Source organism: Salmo salar, chromosome 22, assembly GCF_965601325.2.
Source record: "Salmo salar chromosome 22, fSalSal1, whole genome shotgun sequence".
NCBI classification, from domain to species: Eukaryota; Metazoa; Chordata; class Actinopteri; order Salmoniformes; family Salmonidae; genus Salmo; species Salmo salar.
The window spans coordinates 39,519,894-39,537,887 of record NC_138312.1 but is presented as its reverse complement, the minus strand read 5'-3'; the positions used below and the strand labels follow the sequence as shown (position 1 = coordinate 39,537,887).

The window sequence follows — 17,994 nt, the reverse complement described above, 5'->3', positions numbered from 1 at the left end:
CCGGGGACAAACTACTTGCCCTCCAGGACACCTACAGCACCCGATGTCACAGGAAGGCCAAAAAGATAATCAAGGACAACAACCACCTGAGCCACTTCCTGTTCACCCCACTATCATCCAGAAGGCTAGTACAGGTGCATCAAAGCTGGGACAGAGACTGAAAAACAGCTTCTATCTCAAGTTCTTCAGACTGTTAAATAGCCATCACTAGCACATTATAGAGGCTGCTGCCTATATACATAGACTTGAAATCACTGGCCACTTTAATAATGGATCACTAGTCACTTTAATAATGTTTACATATTTTACATTACTCATCTCATATGTATATACTGTATTCTATTCTACTGTATATTAGTCTATGAAGCTCTGACATTGCCCATCCATATATTTCTATATTCTTAATTCCATTCGTTTACTTAGTAGATTTGTGTGTATTGTGAAATTGTTAGATGTTACTTGTTAGATATTACTGCACTGTTGGCACTAGAAACACAAGCATTTCGCTACACCCGCAATAACATCTGCTAAACACGTGTATGTGACCAATAAAATGTGATTTGATTTGAATGTTCCAGTTGACCCACGCTGAGCCTCGGACCAGCCTCACTGTCATATGCACTGGATTACCCTGTCCCGGTCCAGCTGGGCAGAAGTACATATTCTGAAAAGCTCATCTGACCAATTACCAGAAATGGAATAATTCTGGAGCACAATTTACAAGTGTATGGCAAAGCTCTCTATGACAAAAAAAAAAACATTTTGACAGAAGCTGGATTTTAAAAATTATGTGAAACACAAATAATGTATTCTAATAGGGAAATTTGAGCAATATTGATGTTCAAGTATCAAAGATGGAATGAGGATGGAAGAAAGACACAGTATGGTTGAAATTAGTCATTTCTTACCAAGTCTCTCACTCTGTCTTTCTGCTCCCCCGTCTCCATCTCTCTCGCTCACTCTCTCACTGTCTGTCTGTAGGGAGGTGATGGGTACAGATGACATGTGGCCCTGGCTGATGGCCCTTAGTGGCCTCCCTGCCATCATCAAGTTTGTGACCCTGCTCTTTTTCCCAGAAGCACCTCGCTACCTGTACATCGACAAAGACGACACAGAGGGCTCAAAAAAAGGTATGCAGTTAGGCCAGGGCTATATCATAATGTGAGACATTTTTATCTGTTAAGCTGGCTTTGGGGAAAGAATGTCCCTGGATCAAATCTAGACCATACAATAATCAAACACAGAATACATTTCATAATGTACAACATAACAGTACACATACAATATAACACATCAGTACACATCATATCATCAGAGATGGCGAGAAGAGGTGTGTATATGATGTTGTATAACGTGATTTGTGTGTATGTTGTTGTCATAGTCCTGCAGTGGCTGTGGCAGGAGGATGACCTGAAGATGGAGATGGATGACATGGAGAAGGAGAGGGAGAGCATGCAGGGCCAAGTCTAAGACAGTGTGGGACGTGCTGACTTCTCGCTGTGTCAGGTGGCAAGTGCTGGCTCTGGTCATCCCCTGTGCCTGTGTTCAGTTTTGTGGTATTAACGCAGTGAGTCTGTTTTTACTCTATCTACCTTTACTGCAACATTACTGAATCTACCTTTAGTCACGAGTTCAATGTCAGTAGGTTGTATTTCCCTGATGAGGTTATTCTGCATTCTACGTAGAAGTTATGAGGTTATCCATTCCCTTCCTTTTTCATTCTCATTCTCTATATTATCTTGTCATTCTCCTTTCATCTCATCTTCTCCACATTGACCCAGACTTTGTTCTATAGATTTATTTCTACGCTTTCGACATCTTCCATGAATCTGGAGCAGCAGAGGACAAGATGCACTACCTGTCCATTGGCATCGTAGCAACAGGAACTCATCTCCATCAGTCTCTGTGTGAGTACCATAACATACTGTAGGTCATAGTGGAGAATAACATCACTGTCTGTAAGTGAACAATACAATAACATTTGTTTTAGTGGCCATATTGACCTCCTGTCCTTGTTGTGTCCCAGTCTCTGTTGATAGACCGTGCGGGCAGGAAGATACTGATGGGCTATGGCTACCTGTTGTTGGGAGTCATCATGTCCATCCTTGTTGTTATGCTGTCCATCAAGGTAAACAAAGGTCCAACATTTAGGGTTTCTGTGTCAGCTGACATGAGAACTAACACAGTCCTTTCTCTCTCAACAAGACCTGCTTTCATGGGTCCCTTATGTTAACATCGCCCTTATCTTCTCTGTCATCTGTGTTTATGGACTAGGACCATGTGAGTACTCTATGCTTATAAATGTCTTATGTATTATGTCACATTTTGGTGTGTACGATTACAGTTCGGAGTATTTGGAATTGAGTGAGCTAATGCCAGGCTGACCTGGTTGTCACAGTACTCTTATCTTTCTAGCCGGGGTGTCCATGGCCCTCCCCGCAGATCTCTTCCTGCAGGCCTGGAGACCGTCCGCTTACGTCATCAGCGGCTCCGTCAACTGGCTAGGCCTGTTCCTCATCGGGATGTTCTTCCCCTACATAGTGGTAAGATACTGCTCCAAGTCAACATACACACACTTAATATCAGTGATCCGAATGACTACTATTCCCTGACGGTTTTATATCTCTGAGATCCTACTGTCTGTCTGATCTTTAACATTATTCATGTGCCCATGTAGGATGCTCTAGGCCAGTTCTGCTTCCTGGTCTTTGTGGCATACTGCATGTTCATCCCAGAGACCAAAGGAAAGAGCATGGTGGAGATCATGGAGGACTTTAACAAACTCCACTACAAGAACAGGGGGACAGACACCGAAAAGGCTGACTTTGTTTTGGAAACAACATTTTGAGAACATTTGTATATACAGTATACACTACCGTTCAAAAGTTTGGGTAGACTTAGAAATGCCCTTGTTTTTATAATATATATATATTTTTTGGTCCATTAAAATAACATCAAATTGATCAGAAATACAATGTAGACATTGTTAATGTTGTAAATGACTATTGTAGCTGGAAATGGCAGATTCTTAACGGAATATCTACATAGGCGTACAGAGGCCCATTATCAGCAACCATCACTCTTGTGTTCCATTGGCACGTTGTGTTAGCTAATCCAAGTTTATCATTTGAAAAGGCTAATTGATCATTCGAAAACCCTTTTGCAATTATGTTAGCACAGCTGAAAACAGTTGTGCTGATTAAAGAAGCAATAAAACTGGCCTTCTTTAAACTAGTTGAGTATCTGGAGCATCAGCATTTGTGGGTTCGATTACAGGCTCAAAATGGCCAGAAACAAAGAACTTTCTTCCAAAAGTCGTTAGTCTATTCATGCTGAGAAATGAAGGCTATTCCATGCGAGAAATTGCCAAGAAACTAAAAATCTGGTACAACGCTGTGTATTAGTCCCTTCACAGAACAGCGCAAACTGGCTCTAACCATATTAGAAAGAGTGGGAGGCTCCGGTGTACAACTGAGCAAGAGGACAAGTACATTAGAGTGTCTAGTTTGAGAAACAGACGCCTCACAAGTCCTCAACTGGCAGCTTCATTAAATAGTACCTATAAAAACACCAGTCTCAACGTCAACAGTGAAGAGGCGACTCCGGGATACTGGCCTTCTAGGCAGAGTTGAAAAGAAAAAGCCATATCTCAGACGGGCCAATTAAAAGAAAAGTTGAAGATGGGCAAAATAGCATAGACACTGGACAGAGGAACTCTGCCTAGAAGACCAGCATCCCGGAGTTGCCTCTTCACTGTTGACATTGAGACTGGTGTTTTGCGGATGCTATTTAATGAAGTTGCCAGTTGAGGACTTGTGAGGCGTCTGTTTCTCAAACTAGACACTCCTCTTGCTCAGTTGTGCAGCGGGGCCTCCCACTCTTTCTATTCTCGTTAGGGCCAGTTTGCGCTGTTCTGTGAAATTTCTAAGAGACCCCAAACTTTTGAATGGTAGTGTATATTTTTTTAATGTACTATACAGTTCTTTCTGAAAGCCCAAAGCTGTTAAACAATGGACCAGTTTCCTGGAAAATGAAGCCTAGTCCTGGACTAAAAAGCATGCATGCTCTGCTTAATCTGTGTCCGGAAATGCAAGTGAAAGATATGTTTAGGTAAGGACTACTTGATATAACATGTCGATTGAATATGGTATATTATCATTGATTATATAACAAGACACTAGATTAGGGACCTCTATTTCATTTGACTGTAAACCTATTAGATCAATACCATTTCTGATGTCAGTGTGTTATTTATTAACTTATTGAAACCTGCCATGACATCAACCCCAATGACATGACACTGAAAACAAAACAATGTTCCTGGGAAAGAATGACATGTCTGTCTCTGTCCTTTCCCACACCTGAACGTCACCACCAGTATGTAGCAGATGTCTGTGCAGTTTGTCTGGAAGGGAGTAAAAATAAAGATGTATATTACACTAACCTGTTTTTCATCAATAATGTAGCCTTTACGCTACGTTTTATTCTGCACTAATCTATTCCGCACAGTGACATCATGTTGATTTTCTACTAATGGCCACATGAAGAGCTTGAATCCAGTCATAGTGACATGGCGAAATAAGTGAACCATGTGACATGAAGAGTAATTCAAAGTCAACTCATCCAAAACTATGGCACAATAACGCACTCAAACAGTTTCAAATACATATTTATTTAATCTCCAACTCTGTATCAATCAGACAGAGATGACAGACTCAAAAACAGTGTACAAAAACAGACGTCTATAGAAAAGTATGCTTATATTGAAATATGTCCAAAGGTTTTATAACAAAACATTTAACTTAAAAACGTTTAAAGTTGAAGAATCTTGACGAGTACAATGATAAAATACCAACATACATATACAAATGTACATCTTTGTGTGCATGTTATGTGTACAAAAGTGTCATTGCAAGTCACTCTGCGCATGATTGACCATTTAGAGAAATAGGTCCTTTTTCATCTCGCATTTCAAATCTACTGCTGTGCACAATCAGTATTGGGAAGGCACTTTGCAACAGACCAACATAACAATACAAGAAAACAACACAGGTAAGTATCTAAGCAATCAATCAATAAAAACATCCTATAAATTGAACTACCAAAACAGGTGCGATAAACAAACAACCAATACCACCAGATGAATTTAATAGCATGTATGGGCGATCACCAGTGTTGCATATCATATGAGCATATTTCTAAAAACAGCATTGTCTCTTACTTATCCAATAAATAACACCAACAGGCCTTTAATTGATTTTTACTCCATCCACTGTGTGAAAAGCATCACTATTCAGTGGGGATATTAAAAGCAATAATATTGATTAATATGGCCTAAACAGACTGATTGATCAAAGCCATGGGTGGCAGAAGTAAACTGGTAGAGTACACACTACCAAAACAAGGTAACAGCACAGTGAACCAGACCTGGATTCAAATAGTATTTGATTTAGCTTACCTGGCACAATAGAAGAGTCCCACAAGTGCAAAACCCACCCATCTGTCACTCAAGCCAGACTCAAGCAAATGCTTTCAAGTACTTTTTGAACCCAGGTCTACAGTGAACAGGGATACTTCTGTCACCATCCAGTGAACAACCGCATCCCAACAAACATTTATGTCCAAAACAGTACACAGCAGATCATGGGCACTCACAGTGAGGAAAATCGAACAACCACCACCAAAACTTGGCAAGGAAGGAAAAAAAAGTTATATATAGATATATCTAATGATTGATTTAATCTTTAGTCGATGAATGGGGATTTTATATAATCAATCATTCGATATATATATGCATTCGGAAAGTATTCAGACCCTTGACTTTCACCCAATTTTGTTACATTACAGCCTTATTCTAAAATTAATTAAATACAAAATGTTCCTCAATCTACACACAATACCCCATAATGACAAAGCGAAAACAGATTTAGACATTTTTGCAAATGTATTAAAAAATGTATTAAAAAAATACCTTATTTACACAAGTATTCAGACCCTTTGCTATGAGACTCGTAACTGAACTCAGGTGCATCCTGTTTCCATTGATCATCCTTGAGATGTTTCTACAACTTGGAGTCCACCTGTGGTAAATTCAATTGAGTGGACATGATTTGGAAAGGCACACAACTGTCAGTATAAGGTCCCACAGTTGAAAGTGCATGTCAGAGCAAAAACCAAGCCATGAGGTCAAAGGAATTGTCCATAGAGCTCCGAGACAGGATCATGTTGAGGCACAAATCTGGGGAAGGGTACCAAAAAATGTCTGCAGCATTCAAGGTCCCCAAGAACACAGTGGCCTCCATCATTCTTAAATGGAAGAAGTTTGTAACCACCAAGACTCTTCCTAGAGCTGGTCGCCCGGCCAAACTGAGCAATCGAGGGAGAAGGGCCTTGGTCAAGGAGGTGACCAAGAACCCGATGGTCCCTCAGACAAAGCTCCAGAGTTCCTCTGTGGAGATGGGAGAACCTTCCAGAAGGACAACCATTTCTGCAGCATTCCACCAAGCCACTCCTCAGTAAAAGGCACAACAGCCCGCTTGGAGTTTGCCAAAAGACACGTAAAGACTCTCAGACCATGAGAAACAAGATTCTCTGGTCTAATGAAACCAATATTGAACTCTTTGGCCTGAATGCCAAGTGTCATGTCTGGAGGAAAACTGTCACCATCCCTACGGTGAAGCATGGTGGTGGCAGCATCATGCTGTGGGAATTGTTTTCAGCAGCAGTTACTGGGAGACTAGTCAGGATGGAGAGAAAGATGAACAGAGCAAAGTAGAGAGATCTTTGATGAAAACCTGCTCCAGAGTACTCAGAACCTCAGACTGGGGCGAAGGGTCATCTTCCAACAGGACAACCACCCTAACACACAGCCAAGACAACGCATGAGTGGCTTCGGGACAAGTCTCTGAATGTCCTTGAGTGGCCCATCCAGAGCCCAGATTTGACCCCGATTGAACATCTCTGGACAGACCTGAAAATACCTGTGCAGCAACGCTCCCCATCCAACCTGACAGAGCTAGAGAGGATCTACAGAGAGAATGAGAGAAACTCCCCAAATACAGGTGTGCCAAGCTTGTGGCGTCATACCCAAGAAGACTCAAGGCTGTAATCGCTGCCAAAGGTGCTTCAACAAAGTACTTAGTAAAGGGTCTGAATACTTATGTAAATGTGATATTTTCATTATGGGGTATTGTGTGTAGATTGATGAGGGGAAAAAAACGATTAAATGAATTGTAGAATAAGGTTGTAACTTAACAGAATGTGGAAAAATTCAGGCAGTCTGAATACTTTCTGAATCCACTGTATATGAATGAATGTTATATACACTCGTTACAATCACAATATAACGATAAATAAAAGCCGGAATGTACTGAAAGTAATAAAGCAAAATTATCTGACAAACAATGAGACTAAAAGCCTTCTTGTTGATTAGATTCGGAGGACAAAAGCACATATCAGAGAGCACCAAACACATCCAGATATTTCAGCATACATACTCACTGTCGCTCCCTAGTTGGTCTCCTGTATCTAGCATAACTTAGACTAAAATCAGTACAACACATCGACATCTCAAACATCAACTCATTAAAAAAAAAAAAAAAAAAACTTTGTCCACAAAGCATACAGGGCAATCAATAAATTAATAAAATATATTCTACATTTCTCACGATTTCTAATAGTCAAACCTGAACTTGGTCCCTGTTGAATATCTAGAATTGATTTCACGTGACTAACAAATACATCTGTTCTCTAAAATTCTGTAATAAGAGAATAGAACTTTCTCAAATGGAACAGCCACAGGGTTTTATCCTTGCCCTGCAGAAACTGATAGAATTGACTATGATTCTATTCAGAGTTGGACCAGAGTTCCAGAGAACTCCAGAGTTCCATTTGCAGCCTCGGCCCTTCAGGAGCTCTGTCTGAAGTAAGGGGAAGCTTGGGTTTGACGGTTTCACCGCAGCTGTGAACAACATATTGATAATAACAAAGCAATTCAAAATGACCCAGTAAACGCATGTACTAACCCATTGGTTACAAACCACACTCTGTATTTCCATTACCTGACATGATAACAACAGCATTTACTAATATATTTTTCTTATATGTGCATGTGTTTGGTAACGGATCTTAAGGGCATGGTTATGTCATAAACAACAATACAAATACAATCAAAAAGGAAGATAACTGCTTTCTAAAATCCGCTGTCTAAGTTGCTTAATGTTAAAATAATTCATGTTAATGTACATTTTATATTCTGCTCTGAAATGGTCTTCATAAAGAAATTCTGTATATAGATAGTAATAGCGAGCTCCATGACACAAAATGTAATAAAACAACAGTGAGCGATGATGCCATGAACAGCAGAGCAGTCTATAGACAACGCCAAGAGCAGTCTATAGACAACGCCAAGAGCAGTCTATAGACAACGCCAAGAGCAGTCTATAGACAATGCCATTCCCTTACATCTGATAGGCTGAACAGACCTAACTAGGGCAAATTTCCCACACAAATCTAGGTTCACTTCCCCCACATTGACCTATTGGTCACTTCCCCCCCACTGAGCTACAGGTCACTTCCCCCCCACTGAGCTACAGGTCACTTCCCCCCCAGCTCCATCCCACTATGTCCTGCCTCAGAGTCCACCAGCGACGAGGCAAAGGCAGACTGGACGATCTGGAAGCCAAATGACTCCAGCAGAGACATGTTCTGTTGAGGGGAGAAGGGTGAGCCCAGGGAAGGACCCAGCTCCCCCAGACCTGACCCTGACCCTACACCCACCACTAGACTCTTCTGGACCCCATGATGGTGCACTCTGTTGACGTGCTTATTGAGGTAAGACTTGGTGCGGAAGGTCTGGGTGCACTCGCTGCAAGGGAACTTCTTCACTGGAGAGTCCTGGCTGGTCTTGGCTTTAACGCCACCTGGTGGCGACCCTCCCACGGCCCCGGTATCGGTAGAGGTTCCGTTGCAGTCGAATGGCGTCCCAAGCTCCTCTTCCTCAGACTTGTGCGGAGACTTAATTTCGTCGCCGTTGGACAGATCCCCGAATAACGGCTCGTCTCCCTCAGATTCTCCTTGATGGGGGCATTTTCCAGCATTCTCCTGCCCGTCTGAGGTAAATACAAAGGGGGTGGGGGAGGATATGGAGGGGTGGAGGAAGGGGGGAGGAGAGGGAGAGTTGATAGGGTGGGGGTTGGGTAGAGGGAAAGGACACAGGGAGAGTCAGAGAGCAGGGGAAGTTTAAGGGGAGAGAAAACCTCAAATTAGACCATGTCCACGCAACACAAAATGTGTCTATTTAGACCAGCAGGCAGCACTGCTCTCCGGTTAGCCGCCACCACCACCTGCAACATGAACAGAGGACAGTTTACTGCTGTGTGTACTAAGCACCTGCTCCCATGAATCCCATTGGTTAAGAACAAAAAAGATTAGTATAGTACTGTTAAGTAGAATTGTACTGCAATTCTTAAAATACACGGTGTTCATTTATATTATAGGAACAGAGGGCACATTTGTTCAAATTATATAGTACACAGACATTCTGAAGCTTCATTCATTTACCCAATGGATAATACACTTTTCATTGAAAGCAAGGTCTTCCTCGTGAGTTTGTCATAATTTCTTTACACTTAAAAATGTTCAACCTGGACATAAGTGTTTATTGGTAACACTATGTGGCAGATTATTTGAGCTCAGATTGAACAATGTACAATATCGGCCCATAATATCTGATATGGAAAGGGCTATTGTATCGTCCAAATTTTTACAAAAAATGCATCATAAAAAAATAAAAACAACCGGTGTCATGTTTTAATCATGATGCCAAAACCACATCAGAACTACTTACGGGTCGACATAAACTAAGCGGCTTATTTCCAGGAAACCTTTTGCTTATGCATCCCGTCAACCAAATTTCCTTGACTCTTTATGCACATGCATCCCCTAGAGGTTGTTATCTTCTCGTCTAACCAACTCTTTACAGTGGAACTCTTGTTACTCGTCTAATCAGCAGGCCTTGTTAGAGCCGTTAGCCCCAACCCTACTGCTGGCCCATACTGACCTGGCAGAGGCCCGTGGAGGGGGTGAAACCCAGGCGGCCCGGCAGAGTGGCACTCCCAGAAATATGGAGCCCCCCCAGGCCCCGGTTTCCCCAGGAGCAGCTCGGGCTGCAGACCCAGGGAGGGAGGACCAGCCTGGGGGAGAAAGCAGTGACCATCTGCCTCTGGGAAGGTGACCAGCAGCCGGCGACTGGTGCAGAGGTCTACACCAAAGACAGACAGAGAGTAGAGAGGGGGCAGCAGAGACAACAGACAAAGCCAGCGGAAACCATATATACATCAATGTAGTCAGGATATTACCCAGACCTTACTAAGTATAATTTAGTAGCTTTACTTTGTCCAGTGATTACAATAGACAAAACAGTAAACAGTGAATGAAACTTTTTCCTGTATTACTTGCCAAGCCAGCCAACTTGATTTATTCTAAATAAAAGCAGTTTGCCAATAGATTTAGAATTCTGGCATGCCACCACATTGCAACAATTTTAGATCTGAGATAGGTAATCACTAGGAAGTCATTTTCTACAGCTAAAAAACTGAATTGAGTTCAAGGTTTTAACCTAGAATCTAAACCTCTCTCCACTAGGTTTGGGCGATATTCAGATTTTCATACTGTTTCTGTACCATACCAGGGTATACGTCATTACCGGAAGGGCACATAACGGTCGCACAAACCAATTTGGGGAACATGGATCTTGATCCAAGAGGGGATTGATTGTCTCTGCTGTAACCAAGAAGCTTGATCTTGCCATCTAGCTACTTAGGTAGCAAGTTAACAAACCAAATGCATAACTGGAGTTCGAGGCAGGGTGGCCGAGGTGGGCCCCCCCCTCCAACTAAAAAAATAAATCCAAGTACTGTTGGTATGTCTAAATACCCCGGTATACGGTATAACACCCAAGCCTACTCTCCACACAGCTTTACCTCCTTCTCGCTCTCTGCCAGAGTGAAGTACTGTACAGCCGAATCCATAGGCTGCTGCTAGTTGCCATGGCAATAATAGTTGAAAAAGGCTCCATTGAATCCAGAGGAACACTGCACAGTACTGTATGATTCAATAGACATGCAACATTATAGTGCATCATTTGGCCAATGGCCACAAGTTGATGGAGATGACAGCAAGCAACAAACAGCGTTTTCAGAAAGCGTTCACATTGCCATGCTGAACACAGACAGAATAGCATGGCACTAAGGCTAAACACAGTCTCTGTGTATGTCTGAGCCCTGACTGAAGAGCAACAAGGCCATTTGGAACATGGGGAGGCATACATGCACTTCTTTGTTGTAGCTTTTTATGAGCTGACCGAGTCCCTGACAACCTGCAGTATCCCAAAACTGACCATTGGGGGGCAGTGCCCCATTAGAGAAGATGCCAAATGCTGCAATTGCAAATGTGTCTCACCTTGATGAAGTCATGTTTTGTTTCAAGAAATAGGCCTATACATATTCTAACCCATTGAGTAAAAGTTATCCTTATTGATAGCTTAATTCACATGATCTCTGCCTAGTAAAACGCAAAAAGTGAAGTTCCCTAATTAACTTCCTCTCACTTTCCTTCTCCTCTCTTCACTATATAAACCAAGCAGAGGAGCAGACAACTACACATGCATGCTGATTTAGAAAGAAATCTTCTGCCATGGGCCTAAAATCTCTTTATATACACAATATCAGCCTGCTGTACATATGGTGCTTCTGAAGACATTGTCCCTACTGTTAGCTGATGGAGGCACAGAGGGGATGGATCCTTTAGCGTTAGCGTCACTGCGCAGGCACAGGCAGGAATGCCTATATGCTTTGTGTGCATGTTTGTGTATGCTTGTGTTTTTGCCAGGCTTTAAAAACAGATGCAGCAGGTTTTCCCCACAAGCAGCAGAGCAGATGATGATCAACACAAAGCAAGAAGAGACATAGCCTATGCTTGGAGGCAGGATGGAGCGGAACGGGGTGGGCGGCTGCTTGCCTTCCACTGTGCACTGGCGTCCCGTGTGGTAGGGGGCGCCGCTGTGCATCTGCGGCTCCCCGTGCAGCGCAGGGAAGGCACCGTGTGCTTGGGCAGTACGGGGGAGCAATGGTGAGCCATGGTGCGATTTTACGTGCACCTTAAGGTAGGATGCAGTGGAGAAACCTGGAGACCCAGAGAAGAACACAACAAAGGGCAGTGGCACTACACACCCAGCAGGGAGAGAATGGATGCGCTCTGTTATGTACCCAAAGATGACAGTGGGACAAAAAAACACCTCTTCCCCAAATCTGCCTTTCGCTGTGTAACTGTTTTATCTTCATGCAGACAATGATATATAGGAGATGGTAACAAAGGATAATAATATGATTTTTTTGAACTGAGCTGAGCTGTTGGCTGTTGTAACAACCCTCAAAACCAAACTGAAGCACATCTAACTTCAAAGGCAAAGAAGAATATGAACCAACAAGAGGCAGGCTAACCACAAGCAAGAGTGAACAACATGCAACCACTGTTCTCCATTATCTAGGCCTACCACAAGAATGACACCATGTCCAGACAGGTAAATCAGGGCAAAATAAGCAAGTCAACCCAATACATTATCTTGACTTGGGGCAACATTTCTGACCAAGAGACAAACTGCATATGGGGATTGAAATAATCTACAGTAGTACACACATTAAGGTAAGACAAGTATTAAACCTTTACATACAAAATCAAGCCTTTCTAAAAAATAAAACATCAGTACTAACCACGTTTCCATGCAAGTCATACCGTATAAAAAGAAAAAGTAATGGCAGCTGTGATGGAAACAGGAAGTTTGGTTCAATTTTATAAATGCCGACTGTTAATATGTTCGTTCGACATGGTGGGATCTTTTTGTGTCTGTAAAATTAATTATGCGAGAAATGGTGGTGGAAACACCTTTATGCGCAAATATTGATATAATAACTATCATATCGAAGTAAACTTGGAGTCACATGATAGCATGGTGTGGTCCTCCCACTACGACTTAGGAAACCGTGCAGTTTATTAGGCTACAGATTAAATGAGTTATGATGAATTTCACAGGGTGGTGAAAGTGAACAGTGACCTTGATGCTCCTTTCCAATAAATATTGAGGGTTTTATTCTGGTGACATGATGATCGATGGATGACTGGCGTTTAATAAAATATTCTCGCTCTTATCCATCAGTGGCCTTGTGGTTAGTGTCTGCCCTGAGATTGGAAGGCTGTGAGTTCAATCCCCGGCCAAATCACACCAAAGGCTGTAAAAAATGGGAACTGATGCATCACTGCTTGGCACTCAGCATCAAGGAGCTAGATTGGGGGTGAGGTCCTGCGATAGACAAGCGTCCTGTTCAGGGGGTGTACTTGTACACCAAGCTGCCTCACTCTACAGGAGCAGGAGATCGGCTCATAGGACAGGAGCCGTTCTGGCTTGCACAAGCTGCAACTTACTTATCCATAATAATCTCATCATGCAGCCTACCCGCGCTGTTGGCTAAAGTTCATGTGCCAAGACCAGAGCAACGTTAGGCACATTTGTTACTTAACGCAACAATTTTTATGAGAAAACTAATCGGTAGAGTTGAAAATGATATGGAAACACATTGAACTTTAGATTTTTATTCGGTACATGAAAACTTTAGCGTGAAAAGTACATTTTCTGTGCACTGTCATCACCCACTGATTTTTATACACAACAAGTCTGTTTGGTGGAAACACACCACTGGTGGGAAAATGTGCATATCACTTTTATGCAGATTCTAGACTATTTGCATGAAATCTGTCACCAATTGGATGGAAACCTAGCTACTGTCTGCTAGCAAGTATCTGATAGGTGCAGCTGACAGCTCTATTTTGGATAATTCATTAACCAGATAAAAACATTACATTAATGAGACTACACGCATTAGCGTACAAGAGAGTCAATTAGAATGGCAGCAGGAGAATGTTCAGAGAGGCCAACAAAAAAGAAGAAGAAATGGGAAAAAAACTGGACAACCCATGCTGACACTACAACTATGATCTGCAAATAGCCCATGATTGCAGTTCACAAGCTCTTCTGTAGAAAGCAACCAAAATGCTTTGCACCAGCTGAGGTAGTTGATGGTTACTACAGTATTAGAATTGTAAACATTTTGGTAGATCATCCTTGTTGCAAGATGGCAATACCATGCTGGAAGAGAGGCAGGTTAACAAGAAAAACACAAAAATCTAAGACATAAGAAGATACCAGTCATAGATTTGAAGGTCCCGCCCTGATTCTCCTGACATGTATGTGGCGATGATGCTGCACCCTAGGCCTAAGGTTACCTTTGTTGCATATACCACAGTAGTTGTGAGGTCCTTCACTGTGTTTCTTGAGGTGGTCGGTCATGTATGCAGCTCGGAGGTACTTCCCACACATCTGGCAGGGGATCTTGTCCTCATGACAAGCTAGGTGGGAACGCAGGCGATCTCTTGTAGCAAAGGAAGCATTACAAATCTGAAGAACAGGTGGAAAATACAGGTAAAATAATATGCCCTCATACATGTTACGTACAGAAACAGTATTCATTTACCATCAACCTTTCAACCATATTCTAATCAACAAGAATGACAACTAAATCTTTAAAACATGCAAATACCACATTGACAGATTTGATGTGTGATGTTCATTCATTGTGACAAATATAGAATCCACATCCACTCTTCTAAGAGGATCCACTTGTTGCTGTTGTCTCACCTGGCACTTATGGGGTCTCTCTGTTGTGTGAACCTGCTTGATGTGTCCATTCAAATGGTCTGGCCTGAATAAATCAAACATAGGCATGTTGAGACAGATGCAGGCAGTAGACTACCGATTATGAATAAGACCACCATGTGTATTCATTATCCCTCCAAATCACAGAATGCTTCAGAGTAGAATAGGGAATGCACCTGGAACTAGTGGTTTTAGTATACAATTGCCCATTGCTCACCTGGAAAACCCCTTTCCACAGCTTTGACAGAGGTAGGGTTTACCCACAGATCCATCATGTGACCTGACATGGTATGACATCCTGTCCTTGCGCTTGAACCGCAGGCCACAGACATGGCAAGCATATGGCTTTTCCCCGGAATGAGACAACTTGTGTCGGTTCAGGTGGTAGACATCTCGGAACACCTTCCCACAAATGTCACAACCAACGTGACGTCTCGTCCTCTCGCGCTTACGGCTGTTTTCTAGGCCTACTCCTCCATGCAATGGCATGCCATTCTCCAACAGACCTGGCTGACCAGAGTGCGATATCGAGGTAGGGCCTCCCTCGCCAGACAAGCCGTCGCCGCTACTCGCGCCATGACTGGACGCTCCATGCTGCGCTTCGTGGTTTCTCAACCGCACAGCCTCTGTAAATGCCTTGCCACATATTCCACAAGGAAATATCTGCTCAATGTCTTCTTTAACGTCAGAGGTGCTGATGTTGTAATGAATAGGCTCCATGACTGTCCCCTTCTTTGGTCGCCCCCTGCCTCTCTTGGAACCCGAAGAGCCCTCTTCTTGGAACGGGTTGCCCGTCATCTCTGATGGAGACACGGGCTGCAGGACTGGCATGGAGGTCTGGGAGCTGCCATCCGACATGACTGTATCATTGGCCCGATTTCCATCCACATTATGCTTCTGCCCATTGTTGGTAAACAAGCCATTCCCAGTTGACATGTTGTCTACAGCCAATGTGAAACTAAATTCAGAGCCCCCCGTGGCACGGAATAAACTGACGTCGCCTCTTCTTGAGGGTGGAACAAGAATTTGTACATTGGACTGTTTGATTACTTCTTGGCATATCTCGATTACAGAACGCATTAGCAGAAATTTAGCAGCCGTCATCAACTCGGGGAAACATTCCAATCGTACCACAATCCTAGAGGTGTAGGCAAAGTCCAAAATGTCTTTAAAAACTTTGGGACTTATCGTATGCATCTCGAGCTCTTTCGCCTCCCCGTCGCCCTCCGTTTGACAACCAAAAACAGACTCGAAATACTCGCTGCACGCCGCCAGTACCGCCTTGTGGGCAGGGAAGCTCTCTTCGCCGACGCGCAAGATCACATCGCAAAACTTGCCTCCATCTTTCCTCTGAATGTTGAGGTTGTGTAGCATCTCCGCGCTATGCTTGCTCACCTGATAGGTGTATGAAGAATTCCACGACTGCTCCGCTATTCTCTCCATGCCGAATTCATGCAACATCAATTTTTGTTAGCGAGTAGGGGTGGCGAAACAAAAAAGTGTAAAGCTCAATAGTCGGGAGAAATTAAATAAAACCACGACGACCACCCCTCCCTCTCTAGCATCTAAAATGTAAGCAGCAGTGAAAAATGGTAGCCCCCCAGCTTCCTGTGAACTTTAACCTTTGGTTTCAAAGCGGGGTTATCGTTCAATTTTTTTTATTTCGCTTTGACATAAAGCAAGTGGGTCTCCGTTATGTCGAGTAAAATGTATTCGTCAAATAGACACTAGCTATTCAGGCTACATGAGGTTGAAGTTGTCAAATACATTCATACCATTTCTCTTCCTGGTTTCTCCCACACAACCCCCTCCCCCAGCCACAGGCAAGGTTGAGATGGGGTGCGTTCCTCTGCCCAGGCGTTGCTCACGCATGACAGATCTTTCAAAGCCTGGGTAGTGGCAACTAGATTCAGCCGCGCATCCGATTATAATTTTTACGCTGCAAATTGACTACACAAGCACAAAATTAGATTGTATTTGAAGATACATAATTTCATACCTTGATTACATTAAGACGATCATGACTTGTGTGGGAATACTAAAACAGATTTTTACCGAACCCCTGAAAGGTTTGACCAAAACCGTAAAAAAATAACACCCTTGAGCCAGCACCTGTTGCCGACCAGTGTTTTAGTAAGCTGTCAGTCAATGACTTTACACGCAACCATTGGGTGAGACATGCAATGTCTGGGCCCAAAGGCTACCGACTGTCCTGCGTGCAGAACAAGAGAACGGTACATATGTTAGAATAAATGGCAAACCATGCTTTAAAGAGGTTGAAACCAACCGTAGTTGATGGTGCAAATTGTTTCTATAACCAATGCCATTTTAGTGAACTAAAATAAAAATTAAAGCCTACTGTTCAAAGTTCAGATGCCTTTGGAGAATTGCACAACCATCTGCAAATAATAGCCTTGTCATGTTCTGAGTAAGGGAAAGAAAGTGAGAACCGAAACCCAATTTGATAAGATCTAAAAGTCCATGTCCATTATGTTAATTGTCAGCCCAATAGCAAAAATGTAAACAAACCATGAAGGCAATTCATTAAAACTGGGGGAAAATACCAGTCTTTAGTTGTCCGCTTTAACAAATCAGGCACCGGCCAAGATACAGTCTTTGCAACTCATTATTCCAAATACACAGCACAATACCTTGAATTTTCTAAAGGCACATGTTTAAAGTATTCAATCTTAGTTCAACAATTCTTACAAATAAAAGAAAGTTGTGAATTCTTTATTGAACATTATTTATTAATTCTATTTGTGCTTTTAACTTAATAGCACATTACCATAAACTGAATCCTTACACCCCCCCCCCCCAAAAAAAATATATATATAACATGATTCAGAGCAGTGCTTCTTTTCCAGTGACTGAAGGAGGGGGGGGGGGGGGGGGGGGGGGTCAAGAGAGATGCAGTAAAAAAATAAAATAAAAAAAAAAGCTGTGGGCTCGAGACATCTTTCCTTAGATCCTCTACCTTCTCAAAACACATTGGAGAAGACTGTCCGAGATGAGGGATCTTAGACGAGCAACTGGATAGGATGCAAGGAATCACAGAAGGAAGAACTGAGTCAGAGAGCGAAAGGCACAACCAGCACTTGCTGCACCCCCTGGGTGCTTCCTGTAAGCGCCACCCACCTCTCCAGACAGAGGGCAGGCAGGTACACCGACTGACCCAGCCATAGGGAGGACATCTTTTGAAGGGAACACTCGAGATCAACTCCAAT

The 17,994-nt window shown here is 42.8% G+C and overlaps 1 protein-coding gene and 1 pseudogene across 2 annotated transcripts; one reads left to right on the top strand and one right to left on the bottom strand.

Moving 5' to 3' along the window:
- Positions 1-2,848, top strand: part of LOC106583373 (solute carrier family 2, facilitated glucose transporter member 11-like) — a 38,275-nt pseudogene extending 35,427 nt beyond the window's left edge.
- Positions 2,849-4,653: 1,805 nt separating this feature from the next.
- Positions 4,654-17,662, bottom strand: patz1 (POZ/BTB and AT hook containing zinc finger 1). Of its 2 annotated transcripts, none has more exons than XM_014167867.3 (4): positions 14,985-17,662; positions 14,750-14,813; positions 14,338-14,509; positions 4,654-9,110 (listed from the first exon to the last, which is right to left on the bottom strand). In XM_014167867.3, exons 1-4 carry the CDS (start codon positions 16,226-16,228, stop codon positions 8,596-8,598), a joined length of 1,995 nt encoding a protein of 664 aa, XP_014023342.1. In that variant the 5' UTR covers positions 16,229-17,662; the 3' UTR covers positions 4,654-8,595. The 2 variants fall into 2 exon arrangements, with proteins under 2 accessions (XP_014023342.1, XP_045561756.2); XM_045705800.2 differs by lacking the exon at positions 4,654-9,110 and adding an exon at positions 10,067-12,183.
- Between the last annotated feature and the right edge of the window lie 332 nt (positions 17,663-17,994).

Bases quoted from the DNA above. Each gene is read 5' to 3' on its own strand.
- patz1 (XM_014167867.3), bottom strand. From the start codon at position 16,228: ATGTTGCATGAATTCGGCATGGAGAGAATAGCGGAGCAGTCGTGGAAT. The intron at 14,814-14,984 runs GTGAGCAATGGG...TGATTTATTCAG, and splicing joins TGTGGAAAGGGGTTTTCCAG to GCCAGACCATTTGAATGGAC. The intron at 9,111-14,337 runs GTAACCTTAGGC...TATTTACCTCAG, and splicing joins CTGTGGTATATGCAACAAAG to ACGGGCAGGAGAATGCTGGA.